This window comes from Lampetra planeri, chromosome 1 (genome assembly GCF_965212315.1).
Source record: "Lampetra planeri chromosome 1, kcLamPlan1.2.h2, whole genome shotgun sequence".
In the NCBI taxonomy this organism is placed as follows: Eukaryota; Metazoa; Chordata; class Hyperoartia; order Petromyzontiformes; family Petromyzontidae; genus Lampetra; species Lampetra planeri.
This window is the reverse complement of record NC_136107.1, coordinates 28,816,802-28,840,422: the sequence shown is the minus strand read 5'-3', so window position 1 is coordinate 28,840,422 and position 23,621 is coordinate 28,816,802. Positions and strand designations below refer to the sequence as shown.

The window sequence follows — 23,621 nt, the reverse complement described above, 5'->3', positions numbered from 1 at the left end:
TGGACTTCTTTTGCACCGTACGTAGCCAACCGTGCTAATCGGAGGTGCGGGGGAGGACAACAAACTAACACACAAAACCAGAGAGATCTAGAGGTACAACCTCTGACCTTACACGAGAGGTCGAGATGTGAAACCTCTGACCTGACAAAACCAGAGGGGTCTAGAGATAAAACCTCTGACCTGACACGAGAGGTCTAGAGGTGAAACCTCTGACCTGACAAAACCAGAGAGGCCTAGAGGTAAACCTCTGACCTGACACTCGAGATGCATCATTATGTATACAGTTTTGCAATCCATGTGTAAAGTGTTGTATGTGTACGGTAATATAGCCTTACTCTTTGGTTATTTCGGTAATGTCACGTGACTTTACCGAAAGAACCAAAGAGTAATTCCTGCAGTCACGAAAGCTTAGAATCGAGTTGAATATAGCCTTGTTAGCAGGCACGTATTCGGCCACAATAGTAACCAATGTGGCATTCATTTAAATTTGGGCACCACGGTGGCTAGGATATGTTAACTACCTCGCCTGGTATACAGGAGGTCGTGGGTTTGATCCCGACCCTGACGCCTGCTGTATATTTGAAGTTTGCGTGTCTCTCTGCCTGTTGTTGCGTGGATTTTTCTCCGGGTCCTCCGGGTTTCCCCTCAACATTTAGAAACATGCATTCAGAGTATTTGACTGCTACTATAAATGTCCACGTGGTGATGATACGCCACTTCATTGAGCTATCATTTGTTATGGCCAGGTCGTTTCTAAAAATAGAGCGACATAGCTTAGTGGGGCCTTACCTGGTAAAATAAAAGTTTAGTTTAGTTTTAACTTCTGACCACGGCCGCAAGTGTCCTACTATGTCAAGCGGCCAGCAAATAAAAACGAGCACGACCACCGTTAATAGATACAGAGTGTAACGTGTTTATTGATATGAGCGAGGTTATACGAGCCTGAGAATAGAGCAGAGGACACACGAGGGAATTCCAACGTGGAGCGGTGCGAGGGAAAGAAGCAGAGAAGTCCAATCACCTGGACATCTGTTGAAAAGAAAGAGCTTCATAGCCCATCGGATTGCTCCGCAGAGATAACGATTCTGATAAGGAGCATGGTGAGTGAATGGGCAGAGCGAGTGACGTAGACGAGCGAGTGAGCAAGTGAGATGTTGTGTCCTGAAAGGGTGGTGGTTGAACACAGTGTGAATGAGATGTACGTATGTATGTTGAACTTCTTTTGCACCATGTATCTCACTGTTCAAATAAACCTACCATTAAATTATAGACTGATCATTTATTTGTCAGTGGGCAAACGTACAAAATCAGCAGGGGATCAAATACTGTTTTCCCTCACTGTATGTTGAACTTATTTCACACCATACGTAGCCAACCGTGATAATCGGTGGTGCGGGGAAATGACAACAAACTAACACAACACAAAGCAGTTTTTGCCAGTGATGTCCAAGGGAGCTTCCATAGATAAGGGATTTGCAGATAAGAGATGTTACTGGTACTCTGGAGGCAACGTTTAACTTCAGCAGTCTCCCAATGGAGTGTCATATCTTCAGCAGCAGTGCCATATCTCTCTTTCTGGAAATAATACAGAAGCTGTGTTAAAATGTTCAAACACCAAATAAGACACCAATAATAAGGCATGAAGTCTGCATTGACCACATATGCTGGTGGTAAAACATGCACATTGTCCTTACAATTAATTGACCTACACCAGACAGCCTCCATTCCCGACTTTGTCTCACCGCTGCTATAGATCCCTAGGTCGTGTGCCGTCTCGGCCTTCACAGGAGCTGCTACTCACTAACAGCACTTGCCCCAACAATCTGTTGAGGCTACACGGGGGGGGGGGTCGTTATCTTTGTCGTATACAATGCGAACAGCGCAAAGACGATGCAAATTACAAAGCATCATTATTCATAGCCCCGTTTTATCTACCACAAGACTCTCTTACAAACACATTTAATGTTAGCACAAAAAACGTCTCCTTCTGATTGGAACCACGTTGACAACATGACTTCTGCTTCTGCTGACTCACTGTCAACCAAATGCAAAGGCAACCTGATTTCAAAATTCAACCTCCTATCTAAGAAGAAATCAGAGCCACAAATCACAAAGCTGGATGTCAACAAGACTGTCATTAATCAGAGTAACATACCAATTTCTGACAATCTGAAAACGGTACTGGCCAAAGGACTAAATTTCGCTGTCACCCCCAAATATATACCAGTAGAGGATGTCATTTCTCAGGTTGATGTTGCCCTCAGAGGCATAGGACACATCCATGCGGATGTAGCAAGAGCTGAAATAGCCACGATTCTTAAGAATGCTAAGAAACCCACTAGTAACATTAGCAAAAACGAACGCTCTGAACTCGCGAACTTAAAAAAGAGAGATGATATAGTCATCCTCTCGGCAGACAAGGGCAAGGCCACGGTCATCATGGATAAAGAATCATACAACAGCAAAATCCTGGACCTACTTAATGATGGTAGTTACTCCAAAATTAAAAGCGATCCTACTAACAGCCTAACGACAAGAACCAACAGGATCATCACTAGTTCGACTTCCCTAATCGAACGAACTAAACGTCCCTCTCTAAAACCCTCGGCTGCTAGACCTCCCAGATTCTATGGTCTTCCCAAGATCCATAAAGAAGGCACCCCGCTACGACCCATCGTGTCAACGATTAACTCCCCTACTTACAAACTTGCCCGTTTTCTATCAGATACTCTACTTCCCTTCACAGGCAAGACCTCTTCGGCAGTACTCAACTCAACCCAACTAGTCTCTTTGGTCAAGGACATGGTACTATCTCCTGATGATATCCTCGTCAGTTTTGATGTAGTATCTGTTGACCAAAGTTCCAGTGCCTGACACCCTAACAATAATTGAGGACTTGGTCCAACATGGATTGAATTCGGATGTACCTGCGCTGGTTAGGCATTGCCTCACCAACACTTATTTTACCTGGAATGGCACCTTCTACAAACAGAATGAGGGTACCCCTATGGGCTCCCCCTTGTCACCAGCGATAGCCAACATGTTCATGGAAAAGTTTGAATCAGACGCCATCCAGACATCCACGCTGCGTCCTTCCCTGTGGAAGAGGTATGTGGATGACACTTTCGTCATTTGGCCACATGGCCTCCCAGCATTGAACCACTTCTTGGACCACATCAATTCTAGACATCCATCCATCAGATTCACCATGGAAGTGGAGAAAGGTGGCAAACTACCATTCTTAGATATTCTGTTTGAGAGGAGACCTGACGGATCCTTGGGACATTCTCTCTACAGGAAAGCCACCCACACAGATTCCTACTTGAAACCGGATTCCCACCACCACCCATCTCAAAAGAATTCTCTCATCAAAACGCTATACCACAGAGCTCATGGCATTTCTGACCAACACCACCTGGCCAGTGAATTGAGACAAGTACATCGGGCCCTCAGGATGAAAGGATACTCTGAACGCACCATCCGCCAAGCTGTTTCTCCCACCATACAGAAACAGCCACTTGAAACTCTGATCAAAACTGTCACGTTACCATACATAATAGGCGTGACCAAAAAGATCTCCAAAATTCTAAACAAACATAAGATCCAAGTCCGATTTAGTACAGTACATAAAATCCGTGATCTAATTCCATCTGTGAAGGATGTCATCCCTGACTTGCAATACCCTGGAGTATATAAACTGAGTTGCAACTGTGGTGACTGTTACATTGGGGAAACGAAACGTCATGTCTCTGATCGTGTCCGCGAGCACAAGTCAGATTTGAAACACGGCAAAATTGAGTCTTCCGCCATTGCCAATCATTGCTACAACGCGGTGGGCTCTCATGAGATTGTTTTCTCCGAGACTAAGGTGCTCTGCAAACCCTCTGGCTACCATCAAAGGTTTGTACACGAAGCCATTCAGATATACAAACACAGACATAATTTCAACCGTGATGATGGGTACAAACTTAGTAATCATTGTAAAGATTCTAGATTTGAAGCTTTCGTGACTGCAATGATTCATATTCTCAGGTTTTTTCGGTAAAGTCACGTAGGTAAAACATTAAAAGTAATGAAAGTAAAATAAAACAAAACAAAAATAAAAATAAAATTCACGACGTTTCGGAGGCAACACAAGTCTCCGTCATCAGGTGGGACCGTCACAGCCAGATTAGCTGCATCAAGTGAAGCAATGATTCAAGATGTAATCCCTTATAAGCAAGTTGAAGGGGGGAGGAGAGGGGGGGGGAGTTCATCAGAATGTGGTAGCCAATGAATGGAACGTATCGGGAGGGGGGGGGGGGGGTGGGAGGGGGAGGGAGCCAACAAAACATTTGGCGACGGCTTGGACGCGGCTGCTGCGCACGCCAACACAATGGGCAGAAAGGGGGGAGGGGAGGTCTGATACACATGATAGAACAAAGGAACGAAAATGCCCATGTTTATACCAATGCAGGCTGAAAAAAAGACTTAATTACACTTTTTGGACCATCTTATCTGACAGGCACTATTTTAATTTACTTCACCGAGTGTTAACATCCCCAGTTATTTTTAACAGTACTCTCTTCATTTTTCAGCCTGCATTGGTATAAACATGGGCATTTTCGTTCCTTTGTTCTATCATGTGTATCAGACCTCCCCTCCCCCCTTTCTGCCCATTGTGTTGGCGTGCGCAGCAGCCGCGTCCAAGCCGTCGCCAAATGTTTTGTTGGCTCCCCCCCCCCCTCCCGATACGTTCCATTCATTGGCTACCACATTCTGATGAACTCCCCCCCCCTCTCCTCCCCCCTTCAACTTGCTTATAAGGGATTACATCTTGAATCATTGCTTCACTTGATGCAGCTAATCTGGCTGTGACGGTCCCACCTGATGACGGAGACTTGTGTTGCCTCCGAAACGTCGTGAATTTTATTTTTATTTTTGTTTTGTTTTATTTTACTTTCATTACTTTTAATGTTTTACCTACGTGACTTTACCGAAAAAACCTGAGAACATTGTAAAGATGTTATCAACCATGCAAAAAAGATGTAATTACACATTATTGGACCATCTTTTCTGACAGGCACTATTTTACTTTACCGAGTGTTAACATCCCTAACGTTTAACAGTACTCTCTTTATTGTCAGCCAACATTGGTATAAACATGGGCATTTTCTTTCCTTTCCTATTATGTACATCCACAGTGACTTGTGCACAAACACGTCCTTGACCTCGACCACGAGTACCCTGTCCCTCTGTTAGCCCCGACCCCCCCCCCCTCTCCCGATACTTTCCATTCATTGGCTACCACATTCTGATAAGCCCCTCCCCCCCTCCTCCCTTAACTGGTACTTAAGAGCTTACACCTTGAATCCCTCCCTCACTTGATGCAACTAATCTGGCTGTGACGGTCCCACCTGATGACGGAGACTTGTGTTGCCTCCGAAACGTCGTGATTTTTATTGTTTTATTTTAATTTTTACCTACATGACTTTACCAAAAGAACTAAGAGTATGAATCCTTGCAGTCACGAAAGCTTCAAATCTAGAATTACCACAAGTATGTCTGCTTAATGCAGACTTGCAACATATGCGATTGGTGCAACATATGCGATTGGTGCAACATATGCGATTGGTACAACAGGCGCACCAGGTGCACTAGGTGCAACTGGAATAACAGGTGCAATATGTGCAACAGACGCATCAGGTGCCATTGGTACAAGTGCAATTGGTGAAATGTGCAATCGGTGCAACAGGTGGAATTTGTGCAACAGGTGCAATTGGCGCAACAGGTGCAATTGGGACAATAGGTGCAACAGATGCAATTGGTGTAATTGGTGCAACGTGCAACAGGTGCAGCAGGTGATGTGGGCAGTGGAGGGGGGGGGGGGGCATGTAACAAAGTCCATGTAATTCCCCCACCTCCACAAACCAACACTGACCGGGGTGGTGAGGTACGGTGACACAACCCCTCAAAGCCTGCGTGGTGTGGGCAGGCCCTCATTCAGCAGCGGATTAATAAACGGGCTTCTACATGCACACGGAACGATGTCGTGTGTAGGTTAAATTTATACAAACACGATTGTACACACCAGACAGAAAGCAATTAGTACAAGTGGGCAGTTTGATTCCCGCTCGCGACCGACAACGGTGGCGAATGTTTGAACTGGTCCAGGGCCTTCCCGAGGTCGACTCAGCCTCAAATGAGTACCTGTCGTAGTGTGCTAAACATCGCCACCCACCTACCCGGGTGCCGTGCCGGCCTTTCATAGGCGCTACTCGCTAATGGCACTCGCCCCGAGAGCCTGTTGAAGAATCGACGAGGGGAGAGGTGGGGATTTTCGTCTCATGACCTGATGCGTGTCATGCACACACTCCAGGGTGTGACGACAGTGCCGCATTCATCCCAACACCCGAAGGCGACCGACCTGCGTGAGCGTGCAGAGCAGGCCTCTTAAATATTGGGGATCACCTAAGCAACCCCTACTACCACCCCCGTGGTTCTCTTTGCAAAAGGTGGGGCTCTCGTTTGCATCCGCGGCGAGTCAATGGAGATAAGTTGGGGCTAATTCCAACATTCTTTTGGCAGTGAAATTAGACGGGAGGTTTGCAAGGGGGGGTCTGGTGAGGATTGGGGCTGAGACAGTTCTGCTTGGATGCTTTGGCCGCCCGTGTCATGGCTACCTGCAGAGGGTGTTTGGGGAATGTCAACCGAAACTCTGCCTTTGCCACGTTTAATTGGGGAAAGGTCTATGCGATACCATTGGGACATCACAATGCCTTTTGGGGATCGCAAACACACACACACACTCTTGCCTTCAGGGTCCCAGATCATTTACTTGCAGCCATTAGCTGGCAGACCCAGATAAAGCTGACTGGCCAAGAGTCTGAGCCATGTCCTGTCCAACTGCCGTGGTGGGATTTATGTGGTAGCTTATGCATTATTTAACATGTGTTTTTTACCTTAGCCTTTTGACAGCTTGCTATGGCTATTCCACTGGACGGTGCGTATGTACGTATGTTGAACTTCTTTCACACCGTACGTAGCCAACCATGCTAATAAGATGTGCAGGGGAAGGACATCAAACTAAACTCAATAAGCAGTTCTAAAAAAATGAGTTTTCAATCTAGATGATGTACAAGTGCATAGCTCCAGTGTCTTCCTAATATCAGAAGGAAGAGCATTTCAGACGGCTGCAGAAGCGCAACTGAAAGCGTGCGATGCGGTGACCGTCTTTGTTCGATGGTTAACCAAAAGCTTCACGTGATGATGGTTTATGCTCCTTGATAAGATCAGCAAGGTATTGTGGTTTATTTGTGGCAATCACTTTGTATGTAATGAGTGCGACCTTATAACGATGTATTCGTTCAGGAACCGGAAGTCGATGCAGCTCAACGAGCACCGGACAGACACGGTCAGATCTTGCAGTACCCGTCATGACACGTGCCAAGAGTTTTGTACACGCTGCAGCATGGCAATGTTTTTGCTAGACGTCCGGTAGAGTTGCAAACTCATCACTCTCCTCTGTGTGATGCAAACAGAATGGGGCAACCTATTGCCACTGAGCTGTTATCCAGGAATGATTCCTACTGCATAAGCATGTTGATGATGATGACCATTATATCATCATCATCGAAATGTTAACTACCTCGCCTGGTATACAGGAAGTCGTGAGTTCGATCCCGACCTGGACGCCTGTATATTTGAAGTTTGCATATTCTCCCCGTTATCGTGTGGATTTTTCTCCACATTTAGAATCAACATCACGTGTTTAGAGTATTTGGCTGCTTTCCATTTACACGTAATAAACCACTTAATTGAACTACTATTTGTGATAGCCTGATTGCTTCTGAAAAAGAGCTACATGGCAGCTCAGTGGGCCTTACCTGGTTCTATAGTAAGTTATATAATATTTTTACATATCCTGCAGCTGTACCGTATCTTCTCGTGTACTGTGCTGGCCTCTTCTATCGCTACCGGTCTCTTGCTACACGGGGGGGGGGGGATCTTTGTCTTTCATTGGCCACGTGCTTCCGGTCACACGCGTGGCTCCCGAGGGGGCCACTCGCTGAAGAGGCACCGGCGGTGAAGTGCCGTGCTCGCTGGGTAATATAGAGAACTAGCGGGAAGTATCCGGCATTGCCCGGGTCCAAAAAATATTTCAAACCTACTCTTAAAAATCTAACAGCAGTGCATACTGACTGGTGGTACCTGCTATGATTACAGCAGTGCATACCGACTGTGGTGGTACCTGCTATTGTTACAGTAGTACATGCTGACTCTATAGCAGTATTTATCGACTGTATAGCACAAAGTACTCACCTGACAGAGTGGCGTGGTGAGGCCTAGTCCCGTGCCGAGCCTCCTGCCTCGCCTAGATTGTCCAGCCGGCCGAGGTGGCACCTTGGCAGGCTGGGGCTGGGCTGCTACCCCTGACCCCCCACCCCCCAACCACGATCTCCCCGGCCACTCTGAAGTAATATCTACGGTGGTAACGTCTACCGACTGTATAGTAGTAACTGCACACATGGGCGTGGGGGGACATCACACAGTGAAGAATTTACCTGAGCGTTTAGTGTATTTTTATAGCATTTTTAACGCGAAAGAAAATGTCCCCCTCACTCCCACCGAAGGCGTGTGACTTGGCACGGGCCATCCACCCCACCAAAGGCGCGTGAGTTGGTATGGTCGTGCACGCATCATAAATAAATAAAAAATACAGCGCACAAAAATCGCACTAAATCGCTAATTCAACTAATTTAAAGTTGACGGATGTGAGAAAAGTATAGCGCTTGCTCACGGCGGGGCTTACGACGTGGTACCTGGCTATTTTTATATACCGTAAACCCCACCATTGGAGAGCCAAATCCTGTGCAAGCGCACAAACACACACAAACCCACACACAAACAATTTTTGACTTTTTTATATATATGTATAGATGGTAGCCGTTGAAAGTGGCGGCACCCATCAGCCAAACTCGTGCGGCATTGCCCCCGCGCTGTACGGGCTCCATCACGGAAGGCCACGCGTGCGCTCGGCTCGGAACATGGAGTGGGTAGTGGAGAGCATGCGGCTGCGTCGAGGCGGGAAGTGTGAGAGTGTCAATGTCTTGTCAAAGCTGCGCCGTGAGTGGTCAGAAGTGAGTGCCTGCTTCTTGTGTGAGTGGTCAGTTTCAGGTGAGTGTGCCCCCAGGGTGTTTTGTGAGTGGTGAGCGTTTTGTGTGAGGTGAGTTGCGAGGGTCAGGTGGGTGCTGAGAGTCAGGTGGGTGGTGAGGGTCAGGTGGATGGTGAGGGTCAGATGAGTGGTGAGGATCATGTGGGTGGCGAAGGTCAGGTGAGTTGTGAGTTTCCAGTTAAGTGGTGAGGCTCAGGTGAGTGGTATTTGGCGAGCGTCAGCCTTACGAACGCCCAAGGCTTCTCATATTGTGATCAGAACCGGTGGGACGTTATTTACCTTCGATCAATAAAATGGCCGTGACGACGACGACGCTGCTGTCAATGGTGATGAAGTGCCTGATCGCAGGGCCGAGGCTGAGTGGAGGTGAAGCAGCTGAGGGAGTTTGGGTGCTGGAAGGATGTTAGGGTGAGAGGGAAATGTGGATGGTGAGGGGAGTTAGATTTCCGGGTGAGGCATACAGGGAATCACAGGATGCCGTTAATTTCAACTGTGAAGGGTCAATTCCCAGGAAAACAATCGACTGAATCTACCCAATCTTAGCACACCATACAGAAACACAGTACGCACTGGACCGCACCGTAAAGAAAAACAGTACGTGGTGTCCCGCACCGTACAGAAACACAGTATGTGCTGTACCGCACCGTACAGAAACACAGTACGTGCTGTACCGCGCCGTACAGAAACACAGTACGTGGTGTGCCACACCGTACAGAAACACAGTACGTGGTGTATCGCGACGTACAGAAACACAGTACATGCTGTACCGCACCGTACAGAAACACAGTACGCACTGTACCGCGCCGTATAGAAACACAGTACGCGCTGTGCCGCACCGTACAGAAACACAGTACGTGCTGTACCGCACCGTACAGAAACACAGTACGCGCTGTACTGCACTGTACAGAAACACGGTACGTGCTGTACCGCACCGTACATAAACACAGTACACGCTGTGCCGCACCATACAGAAACACAGTACGCGCTGTACCGGACCCTATTTTGACTCTCTTAAGACTTCGGTTTCAAAACAAAAATCAGTGCACATTTGCTTCAGCGATACATATGTAGAGTCACCCTCTATTCCATATAACCAGGAATCCAGTTTGCTTGGACAAAGCAAACACCCCATGTCTGTGCGCGATTGTTTTGTTATTTTTTTTCCCACTCCCTTTTCTGCGGCTTAACGCATTGCAACAAAAGAGTTGCAGCTAATATTCTCCCACAGGGGAGTTTTAAACCCACCCGTTTAATCCTGGTCCATATTTACATTATCTTATCTATCTTCTTATCTTAGCGTAATTCATATAACGCCTTAACGGAGTCACTTTAACAGATAATAAAAAATGGTACATGCGCGCATGCGTGTGTTTGTGAATGTAAAGGTGGAGATGAGGTAAATGAAGTAGATCAGATGCAGCAATGGGGGCAAATCTGTGATGATGAATTCGGTGAAAGGGAAATTGATGACGGTAAATGATGGTGATGAATGGATTTAATGAATGGGGAATGAGTGATAGCCATGTAATGAGAATATGAAGAGGGGCCAGTAACGGTGGTGGTGCTCATGAGGGGGAGATTAAGGGGGGGTCGTGGGGGTGAGCAAGGGGTAACAAGAAGTGTGAGTTTTGAGTGCGGAGCGGAAACTAGTGAGCGAACGTGAACGATTAACGTGGAAGGGGAAGTTTGTTCCAGTGAAGGGGTGAGATGAAGAGAGAGAGAGCGTGGGTTGAGCACGAGGAGGAGGAGGAACAGAGAGAGAGAGCAAAGATTGAGAACGTAGAGAGGGAGAAGGCGATGTAGAAAGAAGTAAGCGTGGCGAGATTTGGTGGGTGCCCAGACCCTGACACACGGCCGTGAGAGACGGTGGAGCAGTGAGCGCTACGCTGCGCTACGAACCTGGCGACCCGAGTTCGATTCCCGCTCACGACCAACAGCAGTGACGATTATCTTAACCAGTCCTGGGCCTCCCCAAGGTCGACCCAGCCTCAAATGAGTACCTGGTGCAGTGTATAAAACATTGCTACTGGGGAGACAAAGGCGGCCGGGCGTGGTGCTGGCCACCCACCCCCTCGAGTGCCGTTCCGGCCTTCATAGGTGCACTTGTCCCAACAGTCTGTTACAGGCCACGTGGGGGGTGGGGGGGGGGGGGTCTTTGTGCGGCACTTAACGCTCTCTGCGGGCTCGCTCAAGTGGCTGCATCAACGGCGATTTGAATCGCAGCGCTGCTGCTGACATGCGGCTAGTTAATGGTACACGACGAGTAAGTTACACACTCCGCTCTCTTAATAATATCCCGCGCAAGCCCACGCGGTATTGAGGAGGGAGACAGAATGTTTAAGCAGGCACCACTTAGAATCACTGCAGCTTATTATTGAGACGCCTAAAAACTCGCAGTTTACAACTTGGCACAGATTGTATCTATTTAATGACAAATAAATTGCCGTAAAATACGCACTGCAATACACGGCTCGGATTATGCCCAATGATTCGCTCCAGCCCTTGGGTGCATACATAGTCACGTCGAGACCGTCACTGACGTGCCCAGTCAGTCACGCAGCGCCGTATGCGCATTGCGATGCTGTGTATTTGGTCACGGCCGCTTGTGTTGCGACCGAAACGTCGTGTTTTCTTTTTTCTTTTATTATTTTTTCTATCTACGTGACTTTACCGAAAGAACCAGAGAGTATGGATTCCTGCAGTCACATAAGCTTCAAATAAAGACTGTAATATTGCTACACATGTGTAGGACTTGAAATATCACGTGCCACGCGTTCTGTTGCTAGGCAAGCGAGCAGTGTATAGTGGGAGCATCTGAGGACACGGTTGTTGTTGTCGTGGCATTAAGGGGGGGGTCGTTAAGAGACGCGACAGGTGTTAGGGGTGACGGAGGACGCAGGCCAGTGATTGGTCAGGAGGGTGAGTGGCTAATGACCGGCACCGGCCTGGCGGCAATAACATGGTCACGTGAGGCTGGGGGCCTGGGGGCGAGTAGCAAAGCGGGGAGGGAGATAATTAATTGGGACTGATTGGTGCGGGGATAAAGGGAACAGCGTAACGGAGAGACGGGAGTCTTGGTTGGGATTGGAGCTGGAGTGGTTGGTGCCCGGGACAGAGACGGAGCAGCAGTGAGCTGGAATAGATACGATAAGGATAGAGAGAACACAGTGTACGGTAGCAGTGGATAGAGATAACACAGTGTATGGTAGCAGTGGATAGAGAGAACACAGTGTACGGTAGCAGTGGATAGAGAGAATACAGTGAACGGTAGCAGTGGTAGGAGTGGATGGAGTGAGTACAGAGTAGGGTAGCAGCAGAGTAACGGACCTTGGGAGAGAAGGAGAGTGAGCGAGCGAAGTTGCAGAGCGGAGCGAGCGAACGGGGAGACATGGAGTGTTGTAAATGGCGAGTTGTGCATCGGAGCGAACGGAGAGACACGGAGCGATGGTGAGGAGGAGGTGTGAACTCTATGCGTGAATAAACGAGACAAGAAAGACAACGAGAGTATGAGTCCTACACATGTAATAATCCCACAATAGTATAATTATCACTTTTCTCTGCAATGGATACAAAAACTATTCAAATGATTTGAAATGGTGTAGTAATTTGCTCTTTATCGAACACATTTTCCATGTAATATATAACGAGCGGGAAGTACCCGGTGTTGCCCAGGTAAAAAATACATATTTCAAACCTATTCTTAAAAATCTAACAGCAGTGCATTCTGACTGTAGTGGTACCTGCTATCACTACAGCAGTACATGCTGAGTCTATAGCAGTATTTATCGATTATATAGCACAAAGTACTCACCTGACAGAGTGGTGTGGTGAGGCCTAGTCCCGTGCAGAGCCTCCGGCCTCGCCTAGATTGTCCAGCCGGCCGAGGTGGCACCTTGGCAGGCTGGGGCTGGGCTGCTACCCCTGACCCCCCCCCCCAGCCAAGATCTCCCCGGCCACTCTGCAGTAATATCTACGGCCTATAGTGGTAGCATCTACCGACTGTATAGTAGTAACTGCACGCATCGGGGTGGGGGGGACATCACACAGTGAACAATTTACCTTTTTAATGCGAAAGAAAATGTCCCCCTCACTCCCACCAAAGGCGTGCGACTTGGCATGGGCTGTCCTCCCCATCAAAGGCGCGTGAGTTGGTATGGTCGTGCATGTGTCATAAATAAATAAGTAAAAAGACAGCACGCAAAAATCGCTAATTCAACCTCTGACCTCTGCTGTTAAACAGGAGCTGATCATTAGCACACTGCAAAGGTATGGGAAACTATCCACTCTCTCCACATCTGCCCCATCACCAATTGGGGAGTTGTGGGGGTGGAGTGTCCTATGATACATAGACTCACACACACATTGACCTACACACACACATATGGACTTACAAAGACACGCATATCGACTAAGACACACACAGGGACTTACACACACACATGGACCCACGCAGACACATCGACTTACAGACACACATCGACTCACACATACATAGACTCACACATAGACATATGAACTTACACACACATATATCGATGCACACACACACGGACTCTCACACACATACACACATTGCTGTACACACATCGACTGACACGCAACAACAACAACCACCATTCGCCACTAAGTGGCGGTGACGTCACCACGACGCTTGTGCCAGGCCAAGTGCACCTTGAGGCTACGTGAGGTGTCGAACGCCCGCTGGCAGGAGGTCACGGGGCAGACCCAGGTGCCATGGGTCGACTGACCGAGATGACCGAGATGACAGGCTGATGCACCACCTGTGCCCCCTACTGTGCCAACTCGCTGAATTTTATCCACCCGGCGCTCCGCTCGTTGTTGTGAGCGTCGCTCCTCCGCCCTCCGTTGTTGCTGGAGGGCGACTGCCTCCAACTGCCCAGTAGCGTCCTTCACGAGCCTGCTCCACAGAGGCTGATCTTGACACCGCTGATACCAGTCATCGGCAAGTCCACTCAGCTTCACGTTCTCCTGTACCACATCACTCCATCTCTTCTCTAGCCCGTGCTGCGCCCATTTAGCCCCCTCGATCCGGCCGAACAAAAGCTGTTTAGGCATACGGTGGCTGGGCATGCGGGCTACATGACCCACATACACATGCACTCACACACAAAGATAAAGATCCCCCGTATAATTTTAACAGACTGAAGGGACAAATGCTGTTAGCGATCACTTATGAAGGCCGGCACGGCACACGAGGGGGTGGGTGGCCAACACCACACCCGGCCGCCTTTGTCTCCCCAGTGGCGATGTTTACACATCACACCAGGTACTCATTTGAGGCTGAGTCGACTTAGGGGAGGCCCAGGACCGGTTCAGATAATTGTCACTGATGTTGGCCGGGAGCGGGAATCGAACCTGGGTCGCCAAGTTTGTAGCGCAGCGCGCTAACCGCTACACTACTGCTCCCCACACACACACATTGACTCACACACACAGACACATCGACTTACACACACACACATCGCCGCAAACACGCACATCGACCCACACGCACACATGGACTTAGACGCAGGCATTATTATTGTGAAAAGAAGTAACTTAATTTAAAAATAGTAGTTGTCTACACACGCACACCACGCTCACACATTGACTAACACACACACATCGACGGTATGCACTATCACTACTACAGTGCATAACGACTGTGGTGGTACTTGCTTTTACTACAGCAGTGCAAACCGACTGTGGTGGTTCCTGGCATCACTACAGCAGTGCCTAGTGACTGTGGTGTAACCTCCTATCACAAAGGCAGTGCATACTGACAGTGTTGGTACCTGGTATAACCAGAGCAGTGCATACTGACTGTGGTGGTACGTGCTTTCACTACAGCAGTGCATACTGAATGTGGTGGTACCTGCTATTAATACAGCAGTGCATACTGTGGTGGTACCTGCTATCAGTACAGCAGTGCATACTGACTGTGGTGGTACCTGCTATGATAACAGCAGTGCATACTGTGGTGGTACCTGCTTTAGCTACAGCATTGCATAATGAATGTAGTGGTATCTGCTATTATTACAGCAGTGCATACTGTGGTGCAACTTGCTCTCAGTACAGCTGTGCATACTGACTGTGGTGGTACCTGCTCTGATAACAGCAGTGCATACTGTGGTGGTACATGGTGTAACAACAGCAGTGCATACTGTTTCAAGTTTCAAGTAGATTTATTTGGTATAGCCCTGTGAGCCATTCTGCTCTTGAATCGGGTGCAACCGCAACATGAACAAGAAAACATCTTAAAGTGACTATGTGCAAACAGAAAATCCAAGAAAAGACAGCAAACTATTGCAGAAAAGCACCATACACCAACGTTGTGTGCAAAAATCCCAGTGGGATGCAAGTCAAACAACAACAACAACCACAAGACAACTTAGATTAAGGCCATCAGTCTAACTCTGTACTACAACAAACACACATGGCCAAACCAAAAAACTTTTCGAAAATCACCAAAATAAAGCCATAAAAGCAATGAAACAGTGATCATACTGAATGTGCTGGTACCTGCTATGATTACAGCAATGCATATTGTGGTGGTACCTGCTATGATTACAGCAGTGCATATGGACTGTGGTGGTAGCTGGTATGATTACAGTGGTGGTACCTGCTTTAACTACTGCAGTGCATACGGAGTTTGGTACCTGCTTTCACTACAGCAGTGCATAGTGACTGTGGTGGTCCCTGCTATGATTACAGCAGTGCATACTGTGGTGGTACCTGCTATGATTACAGCAGGGCAAGCGACAGTGGTGGTACCTGCTATGATTAGAGCAGTGCATAATGACTGGTGGTACCTGCTAGCACTACAGTAGTACATGCTGAGTGTATAGCAGTATATATCGAATGTATAGCACAAAGTAGTAAGCAGACAGAGTGCCGTGATGAGGCCTAGTCCCGTGCAGAGCCCCCGGCCTCGCCGAGATTTCCCAGCCCACCGAGGTGTCACCTTGGCAGGCTTGGGGCTGGGCTGCTCCCCCCGGCCACGCAACAATAATGGCATGTAAGCGCTATAATAATTATATGTTTCAGGACGCATTGGGGTCTCATTGGGTTGGGGTCGGGAGAAGAGGACATCGCACTATGAAGAATTTACGTGTGTTGTGTTTGCTGCATGTGTAAGGCGAATGAAAAATTGTGCTGACCGTATGTGCATTGCTAGTGGCATCCCATGTGAGCAGTGCAAAGTGTAATTAGATAAATGCTTATAATAGTAATTTGTGTGACTTACGTCGTATATAAATGCATATAATACAAAGGTGTGCGACTTACCTTGGGCGATGGCGCGTGTGGATTGCTAGGGGTAACGTAGTGGGCGTTGTGCGCAAGTGCAGCTGGCTGCGTTATCACGCAGCGCGCGGCAAAGGGAAATAAATGAACAATAGATAAACTAAATAAATAAATTATGCTAAATCGCCAAAAAACGCTAATTTTACTAATTTACAGGTGACGGACGTGAAAAAGAAATAGCCTATTCTCACCGCGGAGCTTATGGCGTGCTGGGTGGCAATTTTTTTTCGACATCAACCCCACCGTTTGAGAGCCAAATCCCTCGCAAACGCGCGTGCGCAGAAACTTTTATATACAGTACTAGCGGTAAGTACCCGGCGTTGCTCAGGCGAAAAAGGCAGACACACACATGGACTTACACAAAGACATTGACCCACACACATAGAAACACATCGACTTAGACGCACACACACACATATGTGGCTAAACCCAGGATGGATCGTTAGCAGGGCAGCCTAAATGTTTCTAACCGGCGAAGATGTTCCATTAGGGGGTGCACGTTTCGCAAGCATAGTAAAGGGAGGGAATTATAGTGGCCGAGAAGACCTGGAGCTTCATGCGGAGCAAGAGACCAGGTAGCTTCCACACAGCGTAACGCAGCCGATGAAAAGATAATGGCGCTCGACTGATTTGGAGTGAGACCTTTGCTGTTAAACCGGAGCCGGTCATGAGCACACTGGCCAGGTATGGGAAACTCTCCACTCTCTCCACAACTGCCGCATCACCAATTGTGAGTTGTGGGGGTGGATTCTTCGATGGTACAAAATACACAGGCAGGTGCTTAGTTTTGGTGGGGCTCACCTCTTAGTGGCAAGCTCCAGGTTCAGCAGCAGTGAGCAGCAATCACCAGAGCATCAACATACATAACAAGGTTGAGCAATAGGGAGGCATCCCTTGATCGCACCCAGGCATTGATCAGCCTCCCATTATATCTGTACGAAATGGAGATTCCCGCGGTACAGCTATTGAAGGCTTCACGAACTATGTGGTCAAAATAGATGTTAAATAATGTGGGAGCCAGAGGACATCCCTGTCGTACCCCAAGGTGTACAGGGAAAGGCTCTGACTCCCGGCCACGTAGTTTAACCCAGGGCCCGCTCACCATCATTAAGGTCCTTAATGATCGTGAGCAGAGGGTCAGGGACTCCAAAAGCACGAAGAACAACCCAGATCCCAGGCCTACTGATGGTATCATAGGCCTTGACCAGGTCAATAAAGCAGAGATGTAGGTCTTGTTGAAATTCCCTACACCTCTGCTGTAGCAGACAGACAGAAAATATGGCATCTGTGCAGGACCGCCCTTTCCTGAAACCGCATTGGGGCTCCGCAAGCCTCTCCTCAGCGTGCCTAGCAAGGCGATGTTGAATAATCCTTGCCAGGACCTTTTCTGGCACACTGAGGAGTGAGATGTCCCTGCAGTTGTTACAGTCTGTGCGGTCCCCCTTCTTGAAGAGGGGGACCACCAGGGCATCCTTCCAATCCTGCGGAACCCATCCAGCGGTCCAGACTGTTGTTATGATGTCATATAGGGCAGTCTGTGCACAAACGCCACCCTCCCTCAGCATTTCGCTTGGGAGATCATCTCTGCCCGGTGCCTTTCCTGGTCTCAGACTCCAGATCGCCTTCAGTACTTCCTCAACAGATGGCACCTCAGCCAGCCACTCACAGGGGGTGACCTCTTCCAATATTTGAGGCACCGCAGCCTCAGCAGGGTCATCCCCACTTTGTGCCATGATGTTTTCCTGGCTGAGGGATTTCCCCTCTCCCAGGACCTCACAAAAATGCTCAGCAAATCTGCAAACCTGTTCCTGGGGGTCAGAGATTGGATCAACGTTTTTTCCCCTAATGATGGTAATAGGTGTGGCGCTGCAGGTTACTTTTTTCATGGAGTTAAATAGTGATTTATGATCGCGGGCCACTGAGGCAGACTCCATCTCTTCAGGAACCCGCGACCACCACCCATGCTTGCAGCGCCTTACGGCTCTCTGACCCTCCGAGCGAAGGTTGCGGTAATCCTCCTCATTCTCTGACGTGGGATGCTGTAGCCGATGAGAGTGGGCCTGTCGCTTTTTCTCAACTATCCTGAACACCTCCTTTGTCAGCCAGGGTCTCTGTGGAGGTCTGGACTGCGTACCCAAAGCAGCCATTGCAGCTGCATGAGTCACAGTCCTAAACCTCGCCCATTTACCTTCGACATCAGGAGGAGTGGGGGACGATACCAACCCCAGCTGCAAGCGATGATGAAATTCTCACTTGCAACTTTCATCAGCTAACTGAGACCAGGCCACTTTAGGTTGGAATGGGGTCCTGGGTGTACACCCACTACCGGAGTGGAAGAATGGCAGGCGCATCTTACAGATGACTAGTCGATGGTCAGATGGCAGATCAGCTCCACGGTAGGTCCTGGTGTCAAGGACATGGGCTCGCATCTGCTGGTCCGTCACTATGTAGTCCAGCAGATGTTCTTGTTTGGACCTGGCATGCATCCATGATGTTGTGTGGATGCGCCGATGCCGGAAGAGCGTGTTGGTAATTACAAGCCCACGGGTTGCACAAAAATCTAGCAGCCTCCTACCGTTGTTATTGAGCTGATCTGGCCCATGCCTTCCAATCACTCCAGACCAGGTGCCAGCATCATGACCAACTCGGACATTTAAGTCACTCAACAAGATGACTCTGTCCCTATTGGCCACTTTAGCCAGCATCTGTGACAGGAGGTCATGGAAAGCATCTGACTCATCCGCTTTGCCTGCATCCCTCCACGGATGTTCGTCTTCGGTGGGGATATAAGTAACCATGATCACCCCTCCTCGCCTCCGGTTGATGGGAAGGCGAGCCCAAAGTAGCCTGGGGCTTACAGCTTCCCACACCTCACCGCCACGCTCCCACGCCCCCTTCATTCTTTTGTTCAGAAGAAGAGCCACACCCTGTTGTTTGGCAGTCTCCTGCCCCGAGTGGAGGACTGTCCACCCCTCATGGTTGCAGGAGCCAGAACCGGTCCACCGGACCTCCTGAATGCCACAGATATCCAGGCAGTACCGGTCCAGCTCCCGACAAAGGAGTTGCAGCCTCTCCTCCGCAGTGAGCGTTTGAACATTCCATGTGGCCATCCGTAGTGGCTTTTCGTTGTTTCTGGCGGAGCCCCGAGGGTGAAATTTCAATCACCTGACTCCGCCAATTGGGGTTTGGCCAGGAGACGTCATAGCCGCCTGTCCCCCTGGGGCATCCGGCACAAGCTTATTAGTTACATATTTATGCTTAAGTCGTAGTTTCGTGGTAATGAATTGAAAGTAGAGGAGTTACCAGCCCCTAGCACCCGTCCAGAGCCCCCGTTTAGCCACTGTGGTGGTCACAGACACCATGAATGGAGAGGGCCAATGGGCATTGGCCCTCCCCCCACAGCACTGTCCACGACAGAGTTCCTTGTCCGGCACTGCGAGGAGGTAGGGGGTTGTTTGCCGGACTGTACACACATACAGCGACTCACACACAGACATACGTGGACTCACACACACATTGACGTAAACACACATGTACTTACACATACATATCGACTAAGACACACACACATGGACTTACACACACATACATAGACTGACACACACATTGCCCTACACACACATAGACATATGGACTGTGACACACAGACATCTACTTTAGATACACACAAATGGATTAACACACACACATCGACTGACACACATAGACACACAAACGCACATTGACTTACACACTCAGATGGAGCCATGCACACACATGTGGACTAACACACACACAGAGACTGATATGCGCAGAAATGGACTGACACACACACACAAACACTTGTACGTACACACACACACACATGGGACGTTGTCCGTTTGAAAAAGACAGACACACACATGGACTTACACACAGACATGGACCCACACACATAGAAACCCATCGACTTACACGTGTAATGGGTTCCGGAGACACTTGTAGAGGTAACTTCTTTATTACAATCCAACACTCCAACACTCCAACTCTCCAACTCTCCAACAGTCCTGATACTCTGTTACAGCCTAGGTACACAGCCTAGGTACACAGACTAGATACACTACTCTGGCTACGCTCTGGAACTCGCCCTCACAAGGTCGTAGAGTCGGGAGTTCCAGAGTCCCACCACTGGCCCTCACAGCGTCCCAGGGTTCTCAGATGACTGGTCTTGGGTCTTGAGCTACAACTGGCCCTGATCGTCCAGTCCCAACGAGGGGTGGGGCCGTGTGCGGCCCCAGATATCTCACAGAGCACACACAGCCCCCCCCCCCCCCCCCCCCCGTTGGTGGCACCAAGGGGCTTAAGCGCCTGGGCCGCCCGGGAACCCAACGCCTGGCGCCAAGGGGTTTAAGCGTCTAGGCCGCCTGGGAACCCAGCGCCCGGCGCCAAGGGGCCCAAGCGCCTGGGCCGCCCAGGGTCCCAGAGCCCCCCCAGCAGCCCCTCCCCTCCCATGTCACTACATTACCCTCCTCTATGTAGCCTCCAGCCGTCCCGGCTGTCAATAATTAGAAAGTTTAAATTAACGAAAGGGAGAGAAAAAAAAATACGCGAGCCTCAACAGGAAAAGAAAAGAGAACAAGAAAGCAACCATAAATACCCTAACCAACCTGTACACTTTACACTATATACAAGCGTCAATCAACAAAAAGGTGAAGCAATGACACGTGAAAAAACGACCCGCGGCACACCTAACCCTCCTCGGGATCCGCGTAAAAAACGGGGAATTAACAACAACAAATATACAGATTCCGACGCGTTGGATGCACAACCACCGCATGGATGGCAGGGTTCCACACCACCCTGCCAGTCTCCCATCCGTCAGGTGGAGAGAGGGCGAAGACCAACATGTCTAGCATCCCTCTACACACACTAATCCGGACGTCTGTCTACGTCCCGGGTCGAGAAGTCGTACTTCAGGGCCGACCCATGTACTGGGCAAAGAAGTCGCACTTCAGGGCTGCTCCAGTATCTACAATAAAAAAAAAATACATATAAAAATTTGACATGACACAAACAAAATAAATCTGCCTGCTCCTGCCCAGAAATGGCGGACGCACGCGCGAACCGCATCTCGAAGGCATCCCATGCTTGCGTCCCAGCAGCCCTCACTGAGGACCACCACCGACATTACATGTCACTCATTAGCACCCCCCGCCTTTCCGACATGGCGTCTCCATCCTAAAACCGCGTACGTCGGCCATATCGGGGGGGAATTTCCATGTTACCACCCCACCGCCTTTCCGACGCGGCGTCACAACCAGTAGCACGCGTTGGCCATATCGGGGGGGGGACTTCAACCCAGTCTCTCTCCAAGACTCGCATCGCAGCATATAGCTGTACCGACCGAGCTTAGACCGAGTCTCTCTCCAAAACTCGCATCGCAGCATATAGCTGTACCGACCGAGCTGAGACCCAGTCTCTCTCCAAGACTCGCATCGCAGCATATAGCTGTACCGACCGAGCTGAGATGACTCATCGTTCACTCACTGCACAACATGCACCCTAACATCTGAGGGATACAGTCCCAACGTAACGAAACAACTACACCTGAACACTAGGAATCTCCAGTCCACTGTTTCAACGCGCCTCGGAGTGTTTCAATCTCCGGGCCGTCAGGGCGAGCCTACAGCTCCAGACGCACCACGGAGGGTCTCAACCTCCGGGCCGTCAGGTCAAGCCGTCAGCCATTGCATGACGGGACCACACTCTCCGAGCCATGTGAGTGCATAGCCCACTAGGCTAGACATGCCACAGAGTGTTTCAATCTCCGGGCTGTCAGGTCAAGCCGTCAGCCATAGCATGACGGGACCACACTCTCCGAGCCATGTGAGCGCACAGCCCACTAGGCTAGACATGCCACGGAGTGTCTCTATCTCCGGGCTGTCAGGTCAAGCCATCAGCCATAGCATGACGGGACCACAACTCTCGTGTTAGACACGCAACACCCACTGGGCCATCCTGGTCAGGATCTGCATCCCAAGATATTTGAGAGCCAGTACGACAATTCCAAATCCCTGGCAGCATGTCACCATCTCAAGATAAATGCCCCATACAGTCTATACATCGTTAACAATGACAGCACAAGCTATACATTAACAATCACGAACAAAGCTCCATACAAACCATACATTGTTAACAATCACAAGCAAAGTTTCGCACACACATTGACAACACTCACGAGCGAAGCTCCACACAGTTTGCCCAACAATAATCACGACTCCCCGACGACAACGAAGAAAATGTCAACAAAAATCATTAATCCGGAGCGCGTAAATGGACGAAGTGTCAGGGACCTGGTCTCCCGACCTCCAACCTTTGGCCAAAGCAAAGGCGACGACCAGCGTGTCATTCGATGTGCCGGCCCCGGCGCCGGTTACAGTAAGAATGGCGCCCTCACTGTCCGGGCGCAGCGCTGATGACGCGGTATGCTAGGTTGAAGCCAGCTGTCGTCCGGCAGTGAAGGTCGCAGCGCTGATGATGCGGCGTTGTTTGGTCGGACCACGCTGGGCCCGGAAGTGACGTTGCTCCCAGCGGTCATTGCTCCCCCGGCAGAAGTGACGATACACCCGGAAGCATCCCCCACATTTATGGCGGGAATGCCGGTGGCGGGAATGGCGGTGGCAGGCTCGGGCGAGCGCTGCGCCTCTTCTCTCCCTCCCGCCATCGTATGTGAGCGCCGCATCTCGCCCAGGAGGGAGGCGGTGACGCATAGCAGCTGTGTGAGGTGAAGCAGCGCCTCCTCCATCCCTGCTCCCGACGCTGGAGAGGGGACGGTCGGCGGAGCAGACAGCTGCTCAGCCGGCGGTGCGGCGTCATTGTCGGCCGGCGGTGCAGCGTCGCTGTCGGCCGGCGGTGCGGCGTTGTTGTCGGCCGGCGGTGCAGCGTCGCTGTCGGCCGGCGGTGCGGCATCGTTGTCGGCCGGCGGTGCGGCGTTGTTTTTGGCCAGCATTGGCCGCCCCATCGCTGCTTGCTCCTCTACATTGTCGTCAGGACTGAAGGTACGTGGCTTACTTCTTGTCTCCATGGCCACTTCTGACTCCAAATGTAATGGGTTCCGGAGACACTTGTAGAGCTAACTTTTTTATTACAATAAACACTCCAACACTCCAACTCTCCATCTCTCCAACAGTCTTGATACTCTGTT

At 49.7% G+C, this 23,621-nt stretch overlaps 1 protein-coding gene across 1 annotated transcript in view; it reads left to right on the top strand.

The window, feature by feature from the left end:
• Positions 1-23,205, top strand: part of LOC144739849 (uncharacterized) — a 30,024-nt gene extending 6,819 nt beyond the window's left edge. Inside the window, exon 2 of the mRNA XM_078623059.1 lies at positions 23,030-23,205. Coding sequence (XP_078479185.1) covers positions 23,030-23,205 — 176 coding nt within the window. The remainder of the gene's footprint in view (positions 1-23,029) is intronic.
• Positions 23,206-23,621: the final 416 nt, after the last annotated feature.